This window comes from Stegastes partitus, unplaced genomic scaffold (assembly GCF_000690725.1).
Source record: "Stegastes partitus isolate 25-593 unplaced genomic scaffold, Stegastes_partitus-1.0.2 Scaffold509, whole genome shotgun sequence".
In the NCBI taxonomy this organism is placed as follows: Eukaryota; Metazoa; Chordata; class Actinopteri; family Pomacentridae; genus Stegastes; species Stegastes partitus.
In genome coordinates, this window is record NW_007578240.1 from 115653 (window position 1) to 134696 (window position 19044).

At 42.4% G+C, this 19044-nt stretch overlaps 1 protein-coding gene across 3 annotated transcripts in view; it reads right to left on the minus strand.

The window, feature by feature from the left end:
- The window catches only part of fhod3a (formin homology 2 domain containing 3a), a 58276-nt gene that overhangs the window by 30344 nt on the left and 8888 nt on the right, over positions 1–19044 (minus strand). For all 3 annotated transcript variants that reach the window (XM_008287607.1, XM_008287606.1, XM_008287608.1), the window contains exon 3: positions 17318–17385. In XM_008287607.1, the coding sequence (XP_008285829.1) occupies positions 17318–17385 (68 nt within the window). The remainder of the gene's footprint in view (positions 1–17317; positions 17386–19044) is intronic.

Genomic DNA, 19044 nt, shown 5'->3' on the forward strand with positions numbered 1-19044 from the left:
CCACAATATTCTCACATTTACATTATGTTCTCAAATGTATTCATACCCTCCCATTAAAGGAGGAAAAAAACAGCTGTCACTGAAATAAGCTGAAATTCACAAAAGTAATAATCAATTAAAATTTAAAGAAAATCCTGACATTCTTTTTGAATTGTGGTTCAACAGAAATATGAAAAAAAAAAAAAAAAACAAACAAGCATGATGGGACCCGTAAATTAATATTTTGTTGAACAACCCTTTGAGCCAATCACTGCAATCAAGTGTTTTCTGTAACTCTCAATCAGACTTCTGCACCTGTTGACAGGTATTTAGATTTTGGCCCACTGCTCATCAGCAAAGTGCTCTAATTTGTCTGGGACAGTTTTTTTTTTTGTTTTTTTTTTTTATTCTTTTCAACCACAATTCAAAAGCAAAATCTTATTTCACTAAATTTTAATTTGGCAAATTTTTATTTATTATTACTTTTTTCAGTTTCTAGTTATTTGAGTGACTATTGTGAACTTTGTCTTTTCTTAAATGGAAGGGTATGAATACATTTGAAGACAACTGTACAGCATATAGTTTCATTTGGCTAAAAATACCGTAACACCAGAAATAATTTCCCTAAGTGCTCTGCATTAGGCTCAAAGTCTGTTCAACTGGGTGTCCATACTGTCCATTTGTGCGTATGAGCAGTTGTGCATTCAAATGTGTGTCAGCAGGGGGTTTGGGAACCTGTGTAAATCCCGAGTTTGCATGTTGATGACAAATCCCTCGCTACCTCGGGAGTTTCGGGGGGGGTTGGGTAAAAGGGTACTGCTGGGAGGGCAGGGTGCACACCCCCTGATGTGGGTGCGGGCGTGGGCAAGCCTGGCGACGGAGCCGTCCAGTCTGTCCTGCTGTCTGGAGCTCAGTGGTAAACGTTGCTAAGCTAGGCAAAGCTAACCCAAGGCCAGGGTCAAAATCATTATCATTCCGCAAAAAGAATTACAGGCCTGTCTGTCTCTCCATCTGCAGGACTGTAAGATCCGCAGTGGCATTCATGAAATACATCTGCGATAGTCAGTACAGTGGAGATAATCAAGTAATGGAAGGTCATCAAATCCTCCAATGACGAGCGCTAAGAGGTGGCTGGCATACGACGCTGAATGCATGGGAAAAAGTGTGTAAAACTCAGCCAGAAAAACAGAAAATAATATGTTGGAAGGGTGGAAAGAGAAAAGAATGTTCGCACATAAGAAGTCACATAAATGGCTCAGAATACATTTAAATAAACAGCTTGGTCTGATTTCCTGGTTCTCATTTCTCTAGGTTTCCCTGGAAATCAAGTGGGCCACTTAATGATGCACAAGAGACTCCACCTGGCCCCTTGAGCATCGTGATTCATCCAGACGATCACGTGCGACGTTTGTGTTCTTCGTCAGGCCGCGAGTGTGGCTGTCAGGGTAACCTTTGCCGAGCGTCTGCTGTGCATCAGGAGCATGTCAGCAGCGGCGATAAGCCTTAAACTTGGCCTCATTCATTCTACAGCTTTTGATGCAGCGAGATGTGAAGGTAGCTGTAAGGTGGTTTTGTTTCCAAAATCACATCCAGTCTTTCACAGATTTTCTTCACACCAAAAACACTCCAAGAATCCTTCAGTTGGTGTTTCAGGCGTTTTTGTAAGTGCGCAGGTGAAACAACAACACCCTCACACTACAAACCAATTACAGCATTAACGTTGTCATGGCAATCGCCTTTAATCACCTGATAGCTGCCTTGTCAACATAATTACCCTTCGACTCCAGAGTCAATAGAGTTTGACATGCTAAATAATCAAGAGGCCGTTGTCCTATTGGCACAAGGGGCTCCAGCTGTCTTAACACAACTGAAGCAAGCTGGAAACAATTCAAACACAAATCACTCACACTTTGAGCCATCGTGGCCAAAACAACACTGCTTCAGTCCGTGTATGTCTCTAATGAAAAACACAAAACTATGAGGATAACACGACTTAATTTGGATGCCCTCCACTGGTCGAACAGACAGATGTAGTAAAAGCGGGAAAGGAAGGACGGCAGCACGGCAAAATGATGCTTTCTGAGGAGAAGGTTCGTCTGTCCACGTGTCTGTTAGTGGTCATTCTCCTTTTCCTGGCTTTAGTTTTATATTATTGTCACCAGTAGAGCTACAACATTGTGATGTGTCATTGCGGCTTGTGTGTGTGTGTGTGTGTGTTGCCATGTGTAGGCCAGTTCCTGTGTTTGCCGAGTGCAGACAGACAGATGAAGAAAAAGGCAGAAAGGCACATTTCATTTATAGGTTTCGCTCGGAGTTTTACTGTTTTGTTTTGGAGCACTCGCAGTCCTGGTCCACACCGTTTCGCCATGACCTCACATGCACTGCAACATGTCAGCCTTAACGAGTCATTTAGCTCCATGTTCCGTATTAAACCTTAATTTTCTGAACATAAGGGGGGAAAGTCCACCAGCAGAATGAGTTATTTCCACTTTCTTGTGATGCAGCCACGTCTGTTTTTAATTTCATACGATAGGGACGAAACTCTTTGTTCCATGTGCCCTTAATTACGTTAAACAAAACTAAAAGGCAGCAAACTCCCAACCAAGTGTGTATACTCCATAACTATACTGTCTATAAGAGCCTTTCCCTGCAATTGGGTTTATAGAAGGAATAACTTTCTCACTGTAGTCGAGTCACTCTTGAAGTTGAGTTTACAGTATATGGTTTATGACATCCTAAAAACGATTTATTACTTTCAAAACCACAAACGAGGGCCAAGCTGATATAAAAAGACATCATTATTTCTACTTTGTCGTTCACAGTTCTTCTGTTTATCAAATCATGTGCAAAACTCCCCAAGAAGCCTAAAAAACAGATTCAAATGACCATTAAAATGACTTTGTAAATAATAAATGAAGTAACTCTATGCATATACTCTAGAATATAGTAAATAATGTAATAGAGGCATCTGTATGTGAACTATCCCACGTGTGCATGTGTGTGTGTGTGTGTGTGGGTGTGTCGTCTGCAGTGAAGCAGGGATTCCCCCGGTGCCCAGGCTGTCGACTAAGTTGCTCAGGATTGGTCAGATCCCTCCTTCTCTTCCTGCCATAATGAGATTAGCGCCGTGACCCATCAGCTTTGAATAATCCCTCAACATTTACTGCACCATCTACACATCTCCAAACAGAAAAACACACGGGCCAACTCAGGCTGCACAAGGCCTAATCCACAGCAATTACACTCACAACCGCACGGTATTTTGTTGCACTTGTTGCACCAAGTGCAAAATTAGAGAGTCCACATGTGACTGCAGTCTAATTCTACTTCGGTGGCCTCAGCAAAGGGCATCAACAATCTACTACTACTATGCTTAATCCTCAGACTTAACAATAGGCAGCTAGCTCAGCAGATGTTTCTGAAAGGCAGCAGTTGTAGGTAGACTAAGAAGTATGTATAGACAGACTAAGACAATCTGAAGAATCTGTTTGGCATTCAGAGCACGAGCATCTCAAAGTCATTTCTAAGAATTTACAATCTCTATTGGAGACTTGTGGTTGTGGTTTTGCAGCCCTCAATGTTACTGACTGGGTTCACCATCACCAATCTCGTGGCACGGTTTTTGGCCACAGTATGCTGTTTAATTAAAGCGATAAAACTCTAAAAATCCACCGTGAGATTCCTTCCCAGCACCAAATGCTACACAAGGATATGTAGCGACAAGACGCAGTAGAACAGTGGAGCATGTAAGAGCTAAAGAATTGGATCCAGTCCTCCATAAACGAAAGTGAAAGGAGACACAATCTTGAATTTGACTGACGGAGAGCAGGGTGTGCTGTCCTGCTGGAAGGTGTGCTGGGTTTGCAACCATGCTGAGGTGGCTGGTACGTGTCAAAGTAACATCCACATAAATGCCAGGACTTAAGGTTTCTCAGCAGCCTTCTCAGCATTGTATTGTAATCAGATGGCCAGTGTTATTCAGTTTACTGTGTATTCACCAGCCAGATACAGGACTGCAAAAGATTTTGTTTGATGCACTGTATGCTAACAAGCTTTAGGTATCAAGAGCTAAGGCAGGGGTGTCAAACTCTGGTCCTTGAGGGCCGCAATCCTGCATGTTTTAGATGTTTCAAATGATCAGCTCATCATCAAGCTCTGCAGAAGCCTGATAACGATCCTGAGCATTTAAATCAGGTGTGTTGGAAGAGAGAAACATCTAAAACATGCAGGATTGCGGCCCTCGAGGACCAGGATTCGACACCCCTGAGCAAAGGCGATGACATGCCAGCGTTGTCTTCTTAGCTAGTTTTCACTTTCCTCAAGGGGTAAAAAAAATCACACATTGCAAGATTAAATAAATGTGCAACTGACACAAAAATCTATGAATTAATTAATCGGGGAAATAAAGTAGCCCATTGATTGCAAAGAAATCCTAACATGCAGCTCCTTCCATGACCACTAGACGTTGGTTCAAGGCTCAATATAACCACAGACACCACAGATGAAATACTTGAAACTTCTCCACCTGGAAAACACACCTAAACTGATTCTACTGTATGCACTTTGACCAGGGGTATTATTTGTGTTTATTAGACTATTTACAGATAAGCATGCACCGAGGTCAACTCAAGGTAATATTTTTCAGGGTGGCACAACGGTCAGACGAGAGAGGGGCGGGCCACAGCTGGTAGTCCTGCATTTAAGCCCAGTTATAACCGCTGACTCGTGTTTCTGGAGGATTTCGTTGCACCCCTTAAAAAAAGCCCCCACACGGCTGTCTGGGCCAATCAGTCAGTTGGCTTTGAAACTAGGCCTTCAGTGGGATCTAAAATAAAGAAGTGAGAGGAGGATGAGGTGTAATGGCACGCTGGAGAGCTTGAGTTAATCGCAGGAAGTCTTTCCCACTCGCTGCTGGTACCACGCTAAATATAGGAGCGTTGGGTATCAAGCGTACTGTAACAACCCCAGACACTAAGTTCAATCTTTATTCAGGTCACACAGTGCAATTTGTGTGTGTGCTGCTCTGTAAACTTTACATTCTGTCAAGGAAGTGGTGCAAGGACAGTTGGATTTATATCCCCCCCATTCAGAAGCCCATTTTCATATTCTGTTTGCACTATTCTCTTTGTTTGCATTATTTCTTATATTTATATGTACATTTTTTATTTTTTTCTCTTGTATATGTGTATCTCTGTTTAATGCTGCTACCAACAACGTGAATTTCTCCACTGCGAGATAAATAAAGGCATATCTTATCTTATCTTATCTTATTTTGCACATATTTCTTAAAGAAAATGTAAATATCTAAATATAATATAATAGGATAGAATAGAATAGAATAGAATGCTTTTATTGTCATCATACACAAAGTACAACGAAATTAAAAAATTTAAAAATAAATCCGTTATTGTGTACAAACTTCTAATACTGTTTTTAGTTCCTGCAGGCTTCTCTCATTTTGTTTCAGCGCGCATGTGCAAAGGCATAGCTGGGTGGTAGTTTTCTCCATGTATGCACACATCTGTGGAGTGGCATGAAAGAATAAATACTCCATCAATCTGCCATAAGCTCATATTTGGATAATAATGCATGATTTCAGTTTCATGTCATGTGAAATGAAAAGGAAAAAGTTGGCAGACAGCAAAAGGTCAGATTGCTGAGGACAACTCGGTTATTTTGCGACTGTCTATTTTTTGTCTGTTGGTCTTGGCCTCCAGTTTGAGTACTGGAGACTGCTGATGGTACAGATGACGATAGAGGCCCCATGAGCTCAGGGTGTGTGTTTGTTGGTGAGAGAGAGAGGGGGGAAGAAAGGAAGAGAGAGTGAGACCTCCAGAGTTTAAGAAAGAACAGCAACAAACCAAGACAGTGACAGCAATAACACACACATACACACACATACAAGGAGATTCAATACAGCAAAAAGCCCAAATGCACCATAGATGGAAACAATTGTGAGTAAATAAACAAACTCACATGATTCCCATGAATCTATCCCCGGTCCAAAGAAAAAAAAAAAAAAACCTGCTGTATTTTAATCAACACAACTCCAACATACGTACAATCCTATACACGCACTGTAAAAGATCTCCAGACCGCAACCTTCACCCGTGCTGAAGGACATCAGCTGTGAAAGAAGCTCAAAAGCAGATGTCTTCAGGAAGGAAACTTACTACCACATAAACACATGCAAACACATAAAAATACACACACACACACTCAAAAATACGGTTCATCCTCGTTCAGTGCACGACCAGAATGTGCCCTGTGCCCCTCACGTGCCCCCGGCACCTCGGATTAGCCCAAATACTCTCACACGTAAATAGTTACTCATGAGACAAACAAAAATATACCCAGTTCTTCTCATGGGCACGGAAATAACAAGCCTGAGCCTTACAGGCGGCTGCAGTGCTGCTCTGTATTCACACATGCAGACCACCATTACTACACTACAGTGATAACTCATGAATACTGCTAATACACATCAATATTTAAACGTAGCTTCTTCTTTGTGTCTTTCCTCGCTCTTATTTAACAGCGTTGCACGGCCTAAAGCTTCGTGTAAAACTGTTCAAATAGCACATAAACAAATAAGACAACTTTGTAATAATGCAGCCAATCTTTCTCCTATTTAACTCCATATATTCCACAAATACGTTCCCATTTTTCTGCCAGAAAACTGTCAAACTGTTTAACACTAAACTCCTTTCCTTCAACTTTAGTCCCACTGTCGCATGCAACTGACATGATGTCAGACACTTGCTCTGTAACTGCGCTTTATCTGAAATAGTGCATTCCTATAAAATGTGACCTGATTTTTTTCCTCTTTTTTTACGACCAGGCACAAAAGCTGATTGTGGGAAATATTGTGGTGTTCAATCCCACATACAAATGTGCACGTGTGAAACAAGTGCCCAGTGTTTTCCCTTGCTCTTCCCCCACCCTTTGTTATTCCGTCTCACTTAAGCATTCGTTTTCTCTCTCTCTGTCCCCCTCTCTCACTTCTCACGCTCAACGTTGTTGTCATCGACAATTGACTGGACTCATTGGGCATGCGCAATGAAAGTGTGAGTCAGAAATAAGACTGCAGACAAGCAAAGAGATTAAATGAAATGTGAGCTTTGTGTAGCTTTGTGTTCTCAATTTTGGCAGCATTGCCCCTTATAATGAGGGTTATATAATGCTAAATAATAATGCCAAAAAGCCAAATTATCATTTAATTGGGGGTTCAAATGTCTAAAATACTCTTTATTCTTTAAAAAAAAAAAAGTAATAGAAATAAATGTGTGGATTTAGGAGCCTGACAAATGAGTGTGAGGACACAAAGAGAGCGAGAAAGGCAAACATGGTAAAAACAGAGGGTGAAACCTGACAGCAAAGCGAGTAAACAGAGGGGATAGTGGAGGATATGGGCTGCTTGCTGAGTAGATTAACTGAGTGAAAATCTTGCTCTGACTCATACCGCACTTGCCTGTTATTATACTCCTCCCTTGTGTGTGTGTGTGTGCATGTTTTGCACCTGTGTGTGTGTGTGTGTCCCTATTCCAGCTGACACAATGATATATGACATAAGCTACTGTTTAAAGGCGTTAGAGCACAATTATGTAGATTTACACACAGTGAAGAGGCCCGAACTTCTGTTAAGAGACAACCTTCTCCCTGTTTTCCTTAGCTTAGAGTTTCCTGCATCAAGCATCAGGGTGTCAGTGATAGAAAGCCAGTTTGCAACCTGCAGGAATACTGCTGTGAAAATCCTGCATAAGACTGCTGAAAGCACGTCTGTGTCGGGACACGACGGGCACAGGTTATAACTACAAGCAGTAGGGGGGGAGCAAAAGCAAAGTCAATCCAGCCGAATTAATCACGATTCTAAGCTGAACAGGAAAGCCACAGTGTACGTTAAACCAAGTGAACTTATCTGTGCCACCTTGGCGTTACTTTTCTCGTCCTTCTCTCTCCTCACCTGTAAGTCAGCAGACCGCCGAGCTATGACATAACGTTTCAGAGCTGCTGGACCGCTGTTTCTGCTCTGTCTGGCAGGTGCATTTCCTCCTTGCTTTGTTTTTCCCTTGTGTTTCCTTCCCTAAGTGATTTACCATTTCCCTGGAAATCATCCCTTGCTCCGTCTCTTTCCACACATCCCCTAAACCCATCATCTCTAAAACCCCACGGCAGCAAAAGATGCCAAGCCCGCAGATTCTCCAGAGTTCTGGATGTTTAGCTTGTGGTAATTGTAATGTTTTATTGCATTATGTAATAGCTTCAAAATGATTAAAACAGACCAGCCAGAGGTTTGTGCAGGCACACTCGGGTGCATATATGAACAAGCCCAGACGTAGCACTCAGACTCGTGTACCGCCACACACACACACACGTAGTGATATATTTCTTACTTTCTTCCAGTAAGCCCACTGAGGCTTGGGAAAGCAAACCCCAAACAGCAGTATGTTGTGCCACAGCGCAACAGTTGGGCTTCTCATGTTTGTCAGCATAACTAGAGCTCAGGGAAAACCCTGCCACATCCACAGAAAGCGCAGCACTGCAACTCACAGACAGGACCCACCACACCACAGCAACGGATCAATAGAGTGGTAAAAGAGACAAACAGCTGGAAACTATAACTGGATCAAAGCTTTAAAAAGCTATAAATAACCATAGCTTTCCTGTATATTGTGGAACTGCACAGCCAGGCAAACGAGTGTAAACAGTGGAGTATGTACAGCTGGAATGAGCAGCTCTCCTCCGCTGTCTGCAGCTATACCTGCACATGCAGCTGCTTCAGAGGTCCCGTTTTTAGAAATCAACACGATCTTCCACTAAACTGTAAATTAAAGTCCAGACGGCCTGTTATTTACAGTTTGAGACAATTGTAAAAGCTACTGCTGTAAAGTTATTTCAACACTTCCACTGCAGTTTTACACCTCCGTCCCCGATGCCTCATCAGCCCATCTCCCCGTCTCCCGCAGCAGCAGCTAAAGCATGACTCATGTGGGCACTCTTCAGGGTCTCAGCTGCTGGTGAGGGTAGAAGGGAAACTATTTGAGCGATTTTCTCGTTCCCTCTCCCCCTCTATGAAACGCACATGAAATGAGAGTGAATTCTGAAAGTATAGCTGCTGATCTGAAATAATCCTGAGACAGTGAGAACAACATATGGACACACATGTCTGTGGAAGGTATCGTGGCTGTGATAAAACAGTGACACGTCTAAACTTGTCAAACGCCATGCAAACAATTCGGAAGCTTGCAAAATATCCTTGTTGACTCAAAAGTCAACACGAGGATCATAAGGCGCATCTCCTTGAGCCAAAGCCACAGGTGTCTATCAGAACAGTCACGAAGAGTATATGAAGCTAAGCTGAGTAAATATAGATTTAGAGAACAGAGCATGCAGGCCAGGAAAAGAAAGAAATGCAGGGGTTAAGCAAGAGGAGTGGACGCAGCGAGGAAATGTTGGGAAACGTTAATGGGGACAAATGGACAATGTCGAGTGGAGTAAATAAAAATAATGCCAGATTACAAGTAGTAAGAGCATGTTGGCGAAAGGGCAGCACAAATATGAAATGGACAGAAAAACCCATATAAAGTGCCTGGACTTTGACGACTACCCAGCCACAGATGTCCCGCTGCCTCCCAGCTTACCCATTACGGGGCTTTATCTCCCTGTCACACCATGCCATTACCAGGCCTTATCTCCCACAGCAGGGGGACTACAACACAGTAAATCGCTGTTAGAACCAGCTGTAGTCGTGTCTTTCTGCACCGTCTTAAGGCCAGATGACGGTCACTCTCAGTAAAGGCACATCGAGAAGCGGGTACCCCCTCATCACTCAAGACCACCATGTCAGTAAGCTAATATTTACAAAGATTTCGATTTGTGTAGCTCTCACTGATTCCGTCAAATCCTCAAAATATCTCATTGCAGCATTTAAACACAGTCACGAGAAGTCCTTGTTTTTGCGTAGTGGCCTATTATCGCTTGTTTATTGAGACAAAGCAGGAAAAAAAACATACAACTCAAACAGAAATGAATGAAACAGAAGTCGTGTGTTTTGGGAATCGTGAATCCTGCGATGAACAGGAAAATAAACGACACACAGGCACACAGAGAAGCAGCCAGACAGACGCGATGCACCCTTTTGACTTTGAGTTTTTGACAATCTGCTGATTTGTTACGTAACACCGCGACCGGAGAAAAATCAAAGCAAACGAAACTTCGCTCCACCTCAACCTCTCCTTTACAGTACGGCAGGGGGTGATTAGAGACGGATAATTGGGGCGAAGAAATCCAAAGAGTGAAGACGCCAAATTTTTTGGGAGAAAGGGGCTAAATTCCAGAGCTCAGTGTCAAGGGATTGAACAGGCTCCAAAACACATGCGAGGCCTTTTGTTCTCCACGCCGACTCTTTTGTTTCACCTGCTGTACCTCTCATTACAGGGAGCTTTACCTGTCAGATAGCATACCCTCTCTACATTTGATCACTTGAATTACTGCAGGAAAAAGGCTGGGAAATGAGGCCACATGAGGAGGCTGAAGCTTTGGGAATCTAGAAACGTTCTGTTAAGTCCTGTGCAGTTTAATCAGTGTGCAAATGACAAAATGACAGCGTATACTCAGTCAGTGCAGCTTTACATGTGGTTTTATCATTTACTGAGCATATTCCTGATCCCAAGTGGATTAAAACATTCCATTTTGGACATTTTACTACATGTTTGTCTTCAAGACAATCTGCCATCCTTTCACATTAGAAATGCTTTTAAACTATTGCATCGAATGTGCAAATTGTGTTCCTGCTCGGTCTTTTTAAAAAAAGTGAGGTAGATGCATACAGTTGCATGGCTCAAAAATCTGGGGCCCAAAAGGCAAAGTTTATTTATATCAGTGAGACTTAATAAAGTGCTACATAAAACCAATAGTCATGTTAAAATTGTTTATGGTAAAACTAATCTAATAAACAGCTGCATATTTAACATCGTCGGGACAAAATGGTTATGGTGGAACTACAGCTGATTCTTTTACTTTTTCTTATTGCCTCAAAGTTTAGCTGAAGTCCTAACAAGAGTTCATCACAACGACTGGAACCAATGTTGTTCACCAGTAGGACGGGACATTTATACTGCTGGTTGAATCTGTGCCACAGTCTAGCTGCGCACCAACACCTATAAACTACATGTCACAGCAATGCAGCCCACAACAACTATAACTGGCCGGCCTGGTTGTAATATGTCGTGTTTTGACAGTATATTGATTTGTGCAGAGATAATGTTTCTGCTAAGCAATATGTCATATGTAGTTGGGTGTAATTTTATCTGGCTTGCTCACAACGCAATTATTCTGCCAATGTAGCTGCACGGTCTCGGTTTCATACCTCTACCAATCAATGAAGAGACGACATTGGTTCTAACGGCTTCTCTCATTTTTGCATTGCAGTGACGTTCAGTTCTAACAGGATCCTCTATGTTTCAGTCACCACCCAACGCAAACAACAAATAGTTTATGTTAGAAATCATGATAGAGAGAGAGTTTTAATTCCTGTCTGTTTAAAGGCCCTCGACACACACACACGGCCTCATAATAACAACAAACTCATTTAAATCACACAATTATCATGATTGTTTTGGCACTTTCATACTGTGGGATGTAATGAGCAGTGATGCCTCCAGGTGCCACTGATGCTGTTAGCTGAGCTACAGACGTTCAGCGTTCTTCTATAAAACTAGTACAGTCTGAACAAAAATATCTAATAATACAACAAAAGCCAAAGTTCATATCCTTTCCCATACTACTTATCATTCTTTTCTATCTCTCAGTTCTCCTTGATCTTCCTGAGTCAACTCTTTTTGCCCCTCTTGCTTCCTCACATTTAGCCGGTACAGGTTCAGCACTGTGCTGCCTCGCTCACATGTTTCTGTGCTGTCAACACTTTCTAAAGATAACACCTTCACTTCACCCCCACCCCTGAACCGCCTCTCGGCACCCGTCACCCACGATCCGCAACAACTCTGCTGCGACAGAGGCAGCTAAAATTAACCCTTAAACAAGGGACTCTGATTGGCACTCTGATGGCACTGTGGGACGGCTTAACCAAGAGGAGTTTGGGTGAAAGGGCACACAAGTGGATACTGAAAGACAAAAGAGCAAATGAAAGAGACTTATAGAAATAGCTGCGCACAAACACCTATAAACTACATGTCACAGCAATGCAGCCCACAACAACTATAACTGGTTGGCCTGGTAGTAATATGTTTTGACAGTATATTGATTTGTGCAGAGATAATGTTTCTGCTAAGCAACATGCCATATGTAGTTGGGTGGGCACACAAGTGGATACTGAAAGACAAAAAGAGCAAATGAACCGATGAGGTTCACTTTGCTAGCCTACAGCTGAAGACAACACCTGCGTAAGATAATAGAAAACAACCTGATTTCCCAGTGGGGTTCAGGCACAGAGTGTTGAGAAGGCCGGGATCATTAAAGTGCCACAAGGGCCTATACAGAGCAGACACATTGTGTGCAGAGTAATGCTTACAGCAGCAGTCAAAGTCTTTGCTGACCATGCCAATGTGTCCTCCTTTTCATATGCAACAGAAAAACTCATTAACTCCCAAACATTGTCACACTGCCACTCACTCATACACGCATCACAAAGTTTCCTTAATCCAAAGCTGGCAAGCCTGCATGTAATTTCATCTTTCCGCAGCAGTGCCAAGAAATGCCCAGGAAAGCTGCGTTTCACATATGCTCATTTTTCCCACCCCTGTTGCCTGGAAAGAAGATCAATAGATGATTGAAGAAGGTTGCAAACTCTAAGATTTGACCTAAATACTAGGAAATCCTGATCTTTGCCAATCAAACCTGAAAGCTGATGGAGTCTGTAAGATTAGGGAGCTCTTTGAGCAATTGATCCTTTCCTGGACTTTATTCATGAAACAATTAAGCAACCCATACGCTTAATTCCAACACATATCTGACCACGCTGACCAACGACTTGTGAGTCACGGACTCTTAATTCTCCAAGCAATCTGCATCGTTGAACGTGACAGACTTTTCATTTGGTTGATAGTATGCTGACCACTGCTCAGGCGATTTGAAGGTCAAGGCCCAGAGGGATTAGCGGACGTTAAACGGGTAGATGGGTGGACAGCTGAAGCAACTCGGAGAGGGGGTGGACCAGTGGATCTCTGAAGTGAATGGATCGCGCGGACTTGCTGTCTGATCATGTGTCCGTTTAATTCAGCAGAATAACACACTGCCACTTCAGAGTATCAACTCCAATAAAGAGTTGGTTTCTGCCCAGCATCTGCGCTATGCTGAGGGAAATCTGGACTGCGGTCAATGTAGAGAGCAAACTCTATCATCATGCCTTGGCACTGGTCAAAAGTCACACATGCCCTTCAAAAGGAAATCTTATTTGGTGATGATACAGCTTTTTCTCTCTTTTACTAATAAAAAGCTGTTTTCATAATATACTGAAAGGGAAAAGCAAATATAGCCCAGCACTGTTTTTTTTCAAGCCATGGGAAGATTCCCTCTGAGAGCTTGTGTATGTGTGTGTGTGTGTGTGTGTGTGTGTGTGTGTTACATGTGTCCATGGGCGTGAGAGAAAGATGTAGCTTTCAACACTTCATACTCCATTCATTAGAGAAAAAGTTAGCATGTTTACGTGAGCATGCAGACAATATATGCACACTTGCAGCATGTGGCTGCAAAACCGGGTCAGTTGTGATCTGAGAACACGTCTGTTTCAAACACCCCCGACCCAGGGACTTAAGAGAGCCCTCATTCTGGAGAAGACAGGAGCCATATGTCCATTGTAATCTACTGAAGGTGGGGAATATAGAGCAAGTTCAGGAGGTCTGGAAACAGTAGAAACAATAGACAATGCAACAGTAGAAACATTGATTTATTGCAAAAATATCTATGAACAAGTGTTCTAATATCAACTAACTCACTCTAATTGGTGATCAAATGTAGCAAACGTTGCTACTGATATAAGATCCTGTTGCAAATCCAGTGATTACATTATAGTTTGGAATGAATTGTTCTTAATATTCATCGTGTGACTTGATAAATCATAAATGATCACTGTAGTGTAAGCATGCAAGTTAGGCTTCGTAAAAAAAAAAAAAAAAAAACAGAACGGAAGAAAAAAAAGAAAAGAAAGAAAGACAAATACACCATAAATATAATAACAGATTCTGTTTCTGTATGCTCACGTTTTCTCTCTTTAACACTCTGAGCCCAACTCAGAGTGACCTTTCACCTCATCACATTCTCAACCAATCAGAGGCCCTGATCCTCAGATCCAGAATTAGCACTGCTATCACTGGCATGGAGAATGTTAACCATGTAGACAAGTCATGGAGGAAAGCAGCAGTGAGCACACAGCCCAAGTACAGAAAGTAAGAAAGAGTGGGATAGTTTTAACTGCGTTTTCACTCCCATTATGAGGCTTAACTCCACCACTTGAACTGAAAAAATGGAATAAACCATGCTGAGAGAGCTCTGCTACTCTGGAGAGAACTGATACTGAATGTTTTATTATATGTCGTGAATAGACAACTATCTGTTCAGTGGGGCTGCTCCCTAATAGCAAACATTAGCCAATGAGAAGAGTCTTAAACTGGGATTATACTCCCTTGCGGATGCACACACGGACACAGAGTTGTTCTATCTAATCACGTTCCATACATATGCATCAGGATGTCTGTATTCCATGCTTGTGCTCCATGAGTCAAATCAAAAATTCTCATTTTATTTTCCCAGCCAAGGCACTGTGGGTGCTCTTAGTGCATAAAGGCAGAGCAGAGTTGTCCACTGTGTCACTACAAATTGGAGAAAATGAACACTTCCTCTCAAAGCCTCACACACACGCACCCTCTAATGGGGAAAATTATGTCATTCTGACTCTAGAGGACCCTTGTATACTGGTAGATATGGAAACTACAACACTAATCTGCCATGTACTTAGCTCACAAATCTCAACCAGCGCCACCGTGGGTTTGATTCCAACCCATGGCATGGATTTGCTGCATGCCACTCCCCTCTCTCTACTCCCTCACCCTTCCAATCTGTCTTCAGTAGTCCTTCATAAAGGCAGAAAAAGCTCAAAAAGAGAAAAAAAAACAAAACAATCTTACTCAATCAAGTTTTCATTGGGCAGCTGGTGAAAAGGGGGAAAAAAATGAAACTATATAGGAAGACATGAACGGACATTGTTTACACTGGGGGTCTATGCGGTTGTTGCATACTTTTGTAGGCTCTTTTGTACACCATGACCGATAGGCTCACAGAGGATGACAGACTCAGAAAATATTGTTTGAGGCCATTACACCACTGCTGTCTTTTTTTCACGGGGCACCAGAGTGGAACAGTGTCAGCAGGAAGGCAACATTTAGGTGGGGACCTATAATTTCTGTGATAACTAAAAGAGGATGATCTGATCGCTGGCTGTGCTTCAGCGACCCAAAACTAGGCTAATGGTGGAGCCACCAGTGTTCTATGTCGCTCGTTAACTTTATAACCCGTAAATGTATTTCCAGCCAAGCCGTCTCATTGGAACTGTAGTTAGGGATGCTCAAGCCTGGCACAAACTCCACAAAATGTTGCCTATCATTCGTTGACTTTAAACTTACCTCATCATTTGAAACTTGTAAGTAGCTTAGCATTAGCCACAGACACTGAATGTTCAGACATTCTCTGTGCTAATTTTCATGCCACATTCCACTACTATTACTCAGCCCTGGAGCTCAAATCTATTTCTTATGTCCCCCCCAAAACAATCTGTATTTAAATGATTAAATTAATAACATAAATGTGCAATGATTTGTCAGCTCATGGCTTTAACACATAACTGCGAGCTGGCTGAGAAGCTCTTTGGTGGGTCGGCAGCCTGAGTTCATTTATTCTGTCGGACTAGAGAGACAACTACAGGATTCTGCAGAGACTTGCATTATGGCTTGTTTGTACTCTTGATGGTCCAAGGCTAGCAAATGTTTTTGAGAGCAATTAAAAAGCAATTGGTTAGCCCGGTTTAATTTGCAGGAATTGCAGCAAGCTCCTGTAACATACTTTGCCACCACAGAGGAAATAAAATCATCACGAGTCAAACGAGTTAATAGCTTCTTCTGTCATTACTGCAGAAATTAACTGGTGAGAAATCCAATCAAGCAATCAGTCTAATTGCAGCTGTCACCGTTGAAAAACACAGTCTAGAAAATTCTGTGAGAGAATATGAGTCAGTTAGCTCAGTCAGCTAGCTACAGGAAAAGTCATCTGCCGACATACGTCCGCCCGGGGAAAAATGTTGGTAAGTATCCAAAAGCTGTTACACTGTCTGAGGATGAAAACCTTATTAAGTGATCCTCAGGAGGGCATCAATCAATCGCTCTGACACGTCAATTGGGAAGAAAACATTTATTAACCAACTTTCATTGCAATCCAACTAATCTTTTCTAAGATATTTCATAGACGGTAGACTGACACTGTCATCTCTAGAACGTCATAGGATGTGAACAGTAGGGCGCTGGGAGCTTGTGTTCTGCTAAGTTAAAATTAAAAATTCATATTTTGAATATAGCAATGGGACACATGTTTATCTCCAAGATGCTCTCGGCTGGGGAGATCATGGTTTCAATGATGTACTCGGTCGATATGAACGGTTTTATTTCTTTTGTATTCTCATCGTAAAACAATATAGATGTTTATCTGACTTGATCTTCCAACAGAGATTAAAAAAACACCATGATGAAGAAGATTTCTTGGCTCTGTTTGTGAAACCATCCTGCCCTTTGACTCAATCTCATATAATTCCACCCTTACCCTTGTGAATTCCCCGTTGTTTCTCCCTCTCTTATCAGGACACTTTTTTGATGATGTGTAATTTACCGCCCACTAACACTTGGTGATTGTCACTCTTCCCTCCCTCTATCTGTTCCTCCTTCCTCCTCCTCACCATCACAAACCAGGAGGAGTTGAGGCCATCACACAGTGAAGACTACAGCAGAAGGTAGAAGTGCAACTGTGATCACGCTTACACACCAGAATCCCTCGACAGCCACTTTGTCTCTTTCAACATGTAAAAGCTCCCAACACACATTTAGCGCAATTATTAACGTGATGAAAGTCCTAGATTAAATTTAGACAAATTTCACACACCAATCAAATCTGCTCCTGAGTGGGAGGTCTCAGGTCTGAAAGGCACCACTTGTAAATCCCAGGACAGCTGTTTGAACGTGTGCTACAGGGTGTTCACGGGCTTCCCGATGGGTTTGACTGTGAGCGTTCCAGGGAGAAAAGTGTGTCGAATGCATACATAAACATGTCAGACTGTACTCACCGATGCAGGCGTGCACACGGACGGTCAGCTGGGTCCGTAAAATAACACTATGCTTCTTCCCTCTGGACCTAAGAGAGGCGGGGGGGGAGACAGAATTACTATTGGTTCAAACATATTTTTAGGAAAGTATACTGTCTGATGAGGGCTGCAGGATGGCGCAGTTGGTAGCACTGTTGCCTCGCAGCAAGAAGGTTGCCGGTTCACGTCCCGGTGGGGGCACCGGAATCTTTCTGCGTGGAGTTTGCATGTTCTCCCCGTGCAGCGTGGGTTCTCTCCGGGTTCTCCAGCTTCCTCCCACAGTCCAACAACATGTTGAGGTTAATTGGTGATTCTAAATTGTCCATAGGTGTGAATGTGAGTGTGCTTGGTTGTCTGTCTCTAAGTGTAGCCCTGTGATAGACTGGTGACCTGTCCAGGGTGTCCCCCGCCTTCACCCTAAGTTGGCTGGGATAGACTCCAGCCCCCTGCGACCCTAGTGAGGATTAAGCGGTGTATAGATAATGGATGGATGGAAGATTTTCACTTAGCCAAAGCTAATTAACATTTACTTGTAACGAGAAAAAAGAGATTTGAAGACAGACTTTGAAGCGAGAGCAACACATGATAGGGAGGATGCAGACAAACAGAGGCCTGCATTAAAAGTTGTACCCCCATCCTGATACGCATCTGAGCCTTGAGGACAGACGGCAGAACTGCAGCAGACACAACACACATTTACACAAACACACACCTCCGCATGCCATCATGCCGATGAGCACATTCATGCACACCAGCGGGAAAACACTGCGTACACATAAACATTAAGGTATGATGGTGTTTTGAGCGCAAACTCTCTCTCTCTCCTATCCGGAGTTCCTATCCTCCAATCTGGAACACATCAGCGGTTTAAATCACTAACATCGTGATACCATCCAAACCGAGCGGGGAAAGCACGGCTCTGACAGCCCCTACATATGTTATGGATAACATGTGCTAAAGAAAACACACACCCAAACAAGAGAGCAGCTGGCATCGTATCCTGTTGTTACGCCGTGTTATCGGCTTTGCTGGGAAATAGAGCAAAATGTTAACACAATCTGTTGAGATGCTGACAGAACAAATTCAATTTTTCTTACTTGTCCGATAACCTATTGTGTCAGAACGTGTTTTGTTAGAGAACTGGGGAATAAAATTTAGTCCCCACCAACCATATCTGTGGAGACCTAAAGGTGTGCTCAGGTCGTACCGGTGAATAACTGAAATGACGGATCATTATATTTCTGACTTCTATCTACTATATTATGAATGTTTCAAAGGTTAAAAGGGTTCACGAGGAGACTTATGTGCATCACAGTCTACGGCCTTTTTCTTCCCACTTTCTTTTCACTTTCTTTCTTTGGAAGCTGAGCTATCCTTGTCACCAGAGGACTTTGTTTACTGTCAACTGTGGTGAGCAGTGTCTTGCCACAGCTGGAATCACAACACATTCTTGATGTGTGGGAACATAAATTCTGTGAGAAAATCCATTTATACTAATGTGCTCTTTATTTTCAGTAAAAGAAAATTTAAAAAAAAAAAAAAAAAAAAAGGTTTTCAGATTCTGTTTTTCATCAAAAACTAGAAAAAATATACCTTAAAAAAAACATGCATGCTATAAAAACACAGTCTATTTTTACATTTGACCAGCATATACAATGGTTGTGAGAAAGATAGATAGATAGATAGATAGATAGATAGATAGATAGATA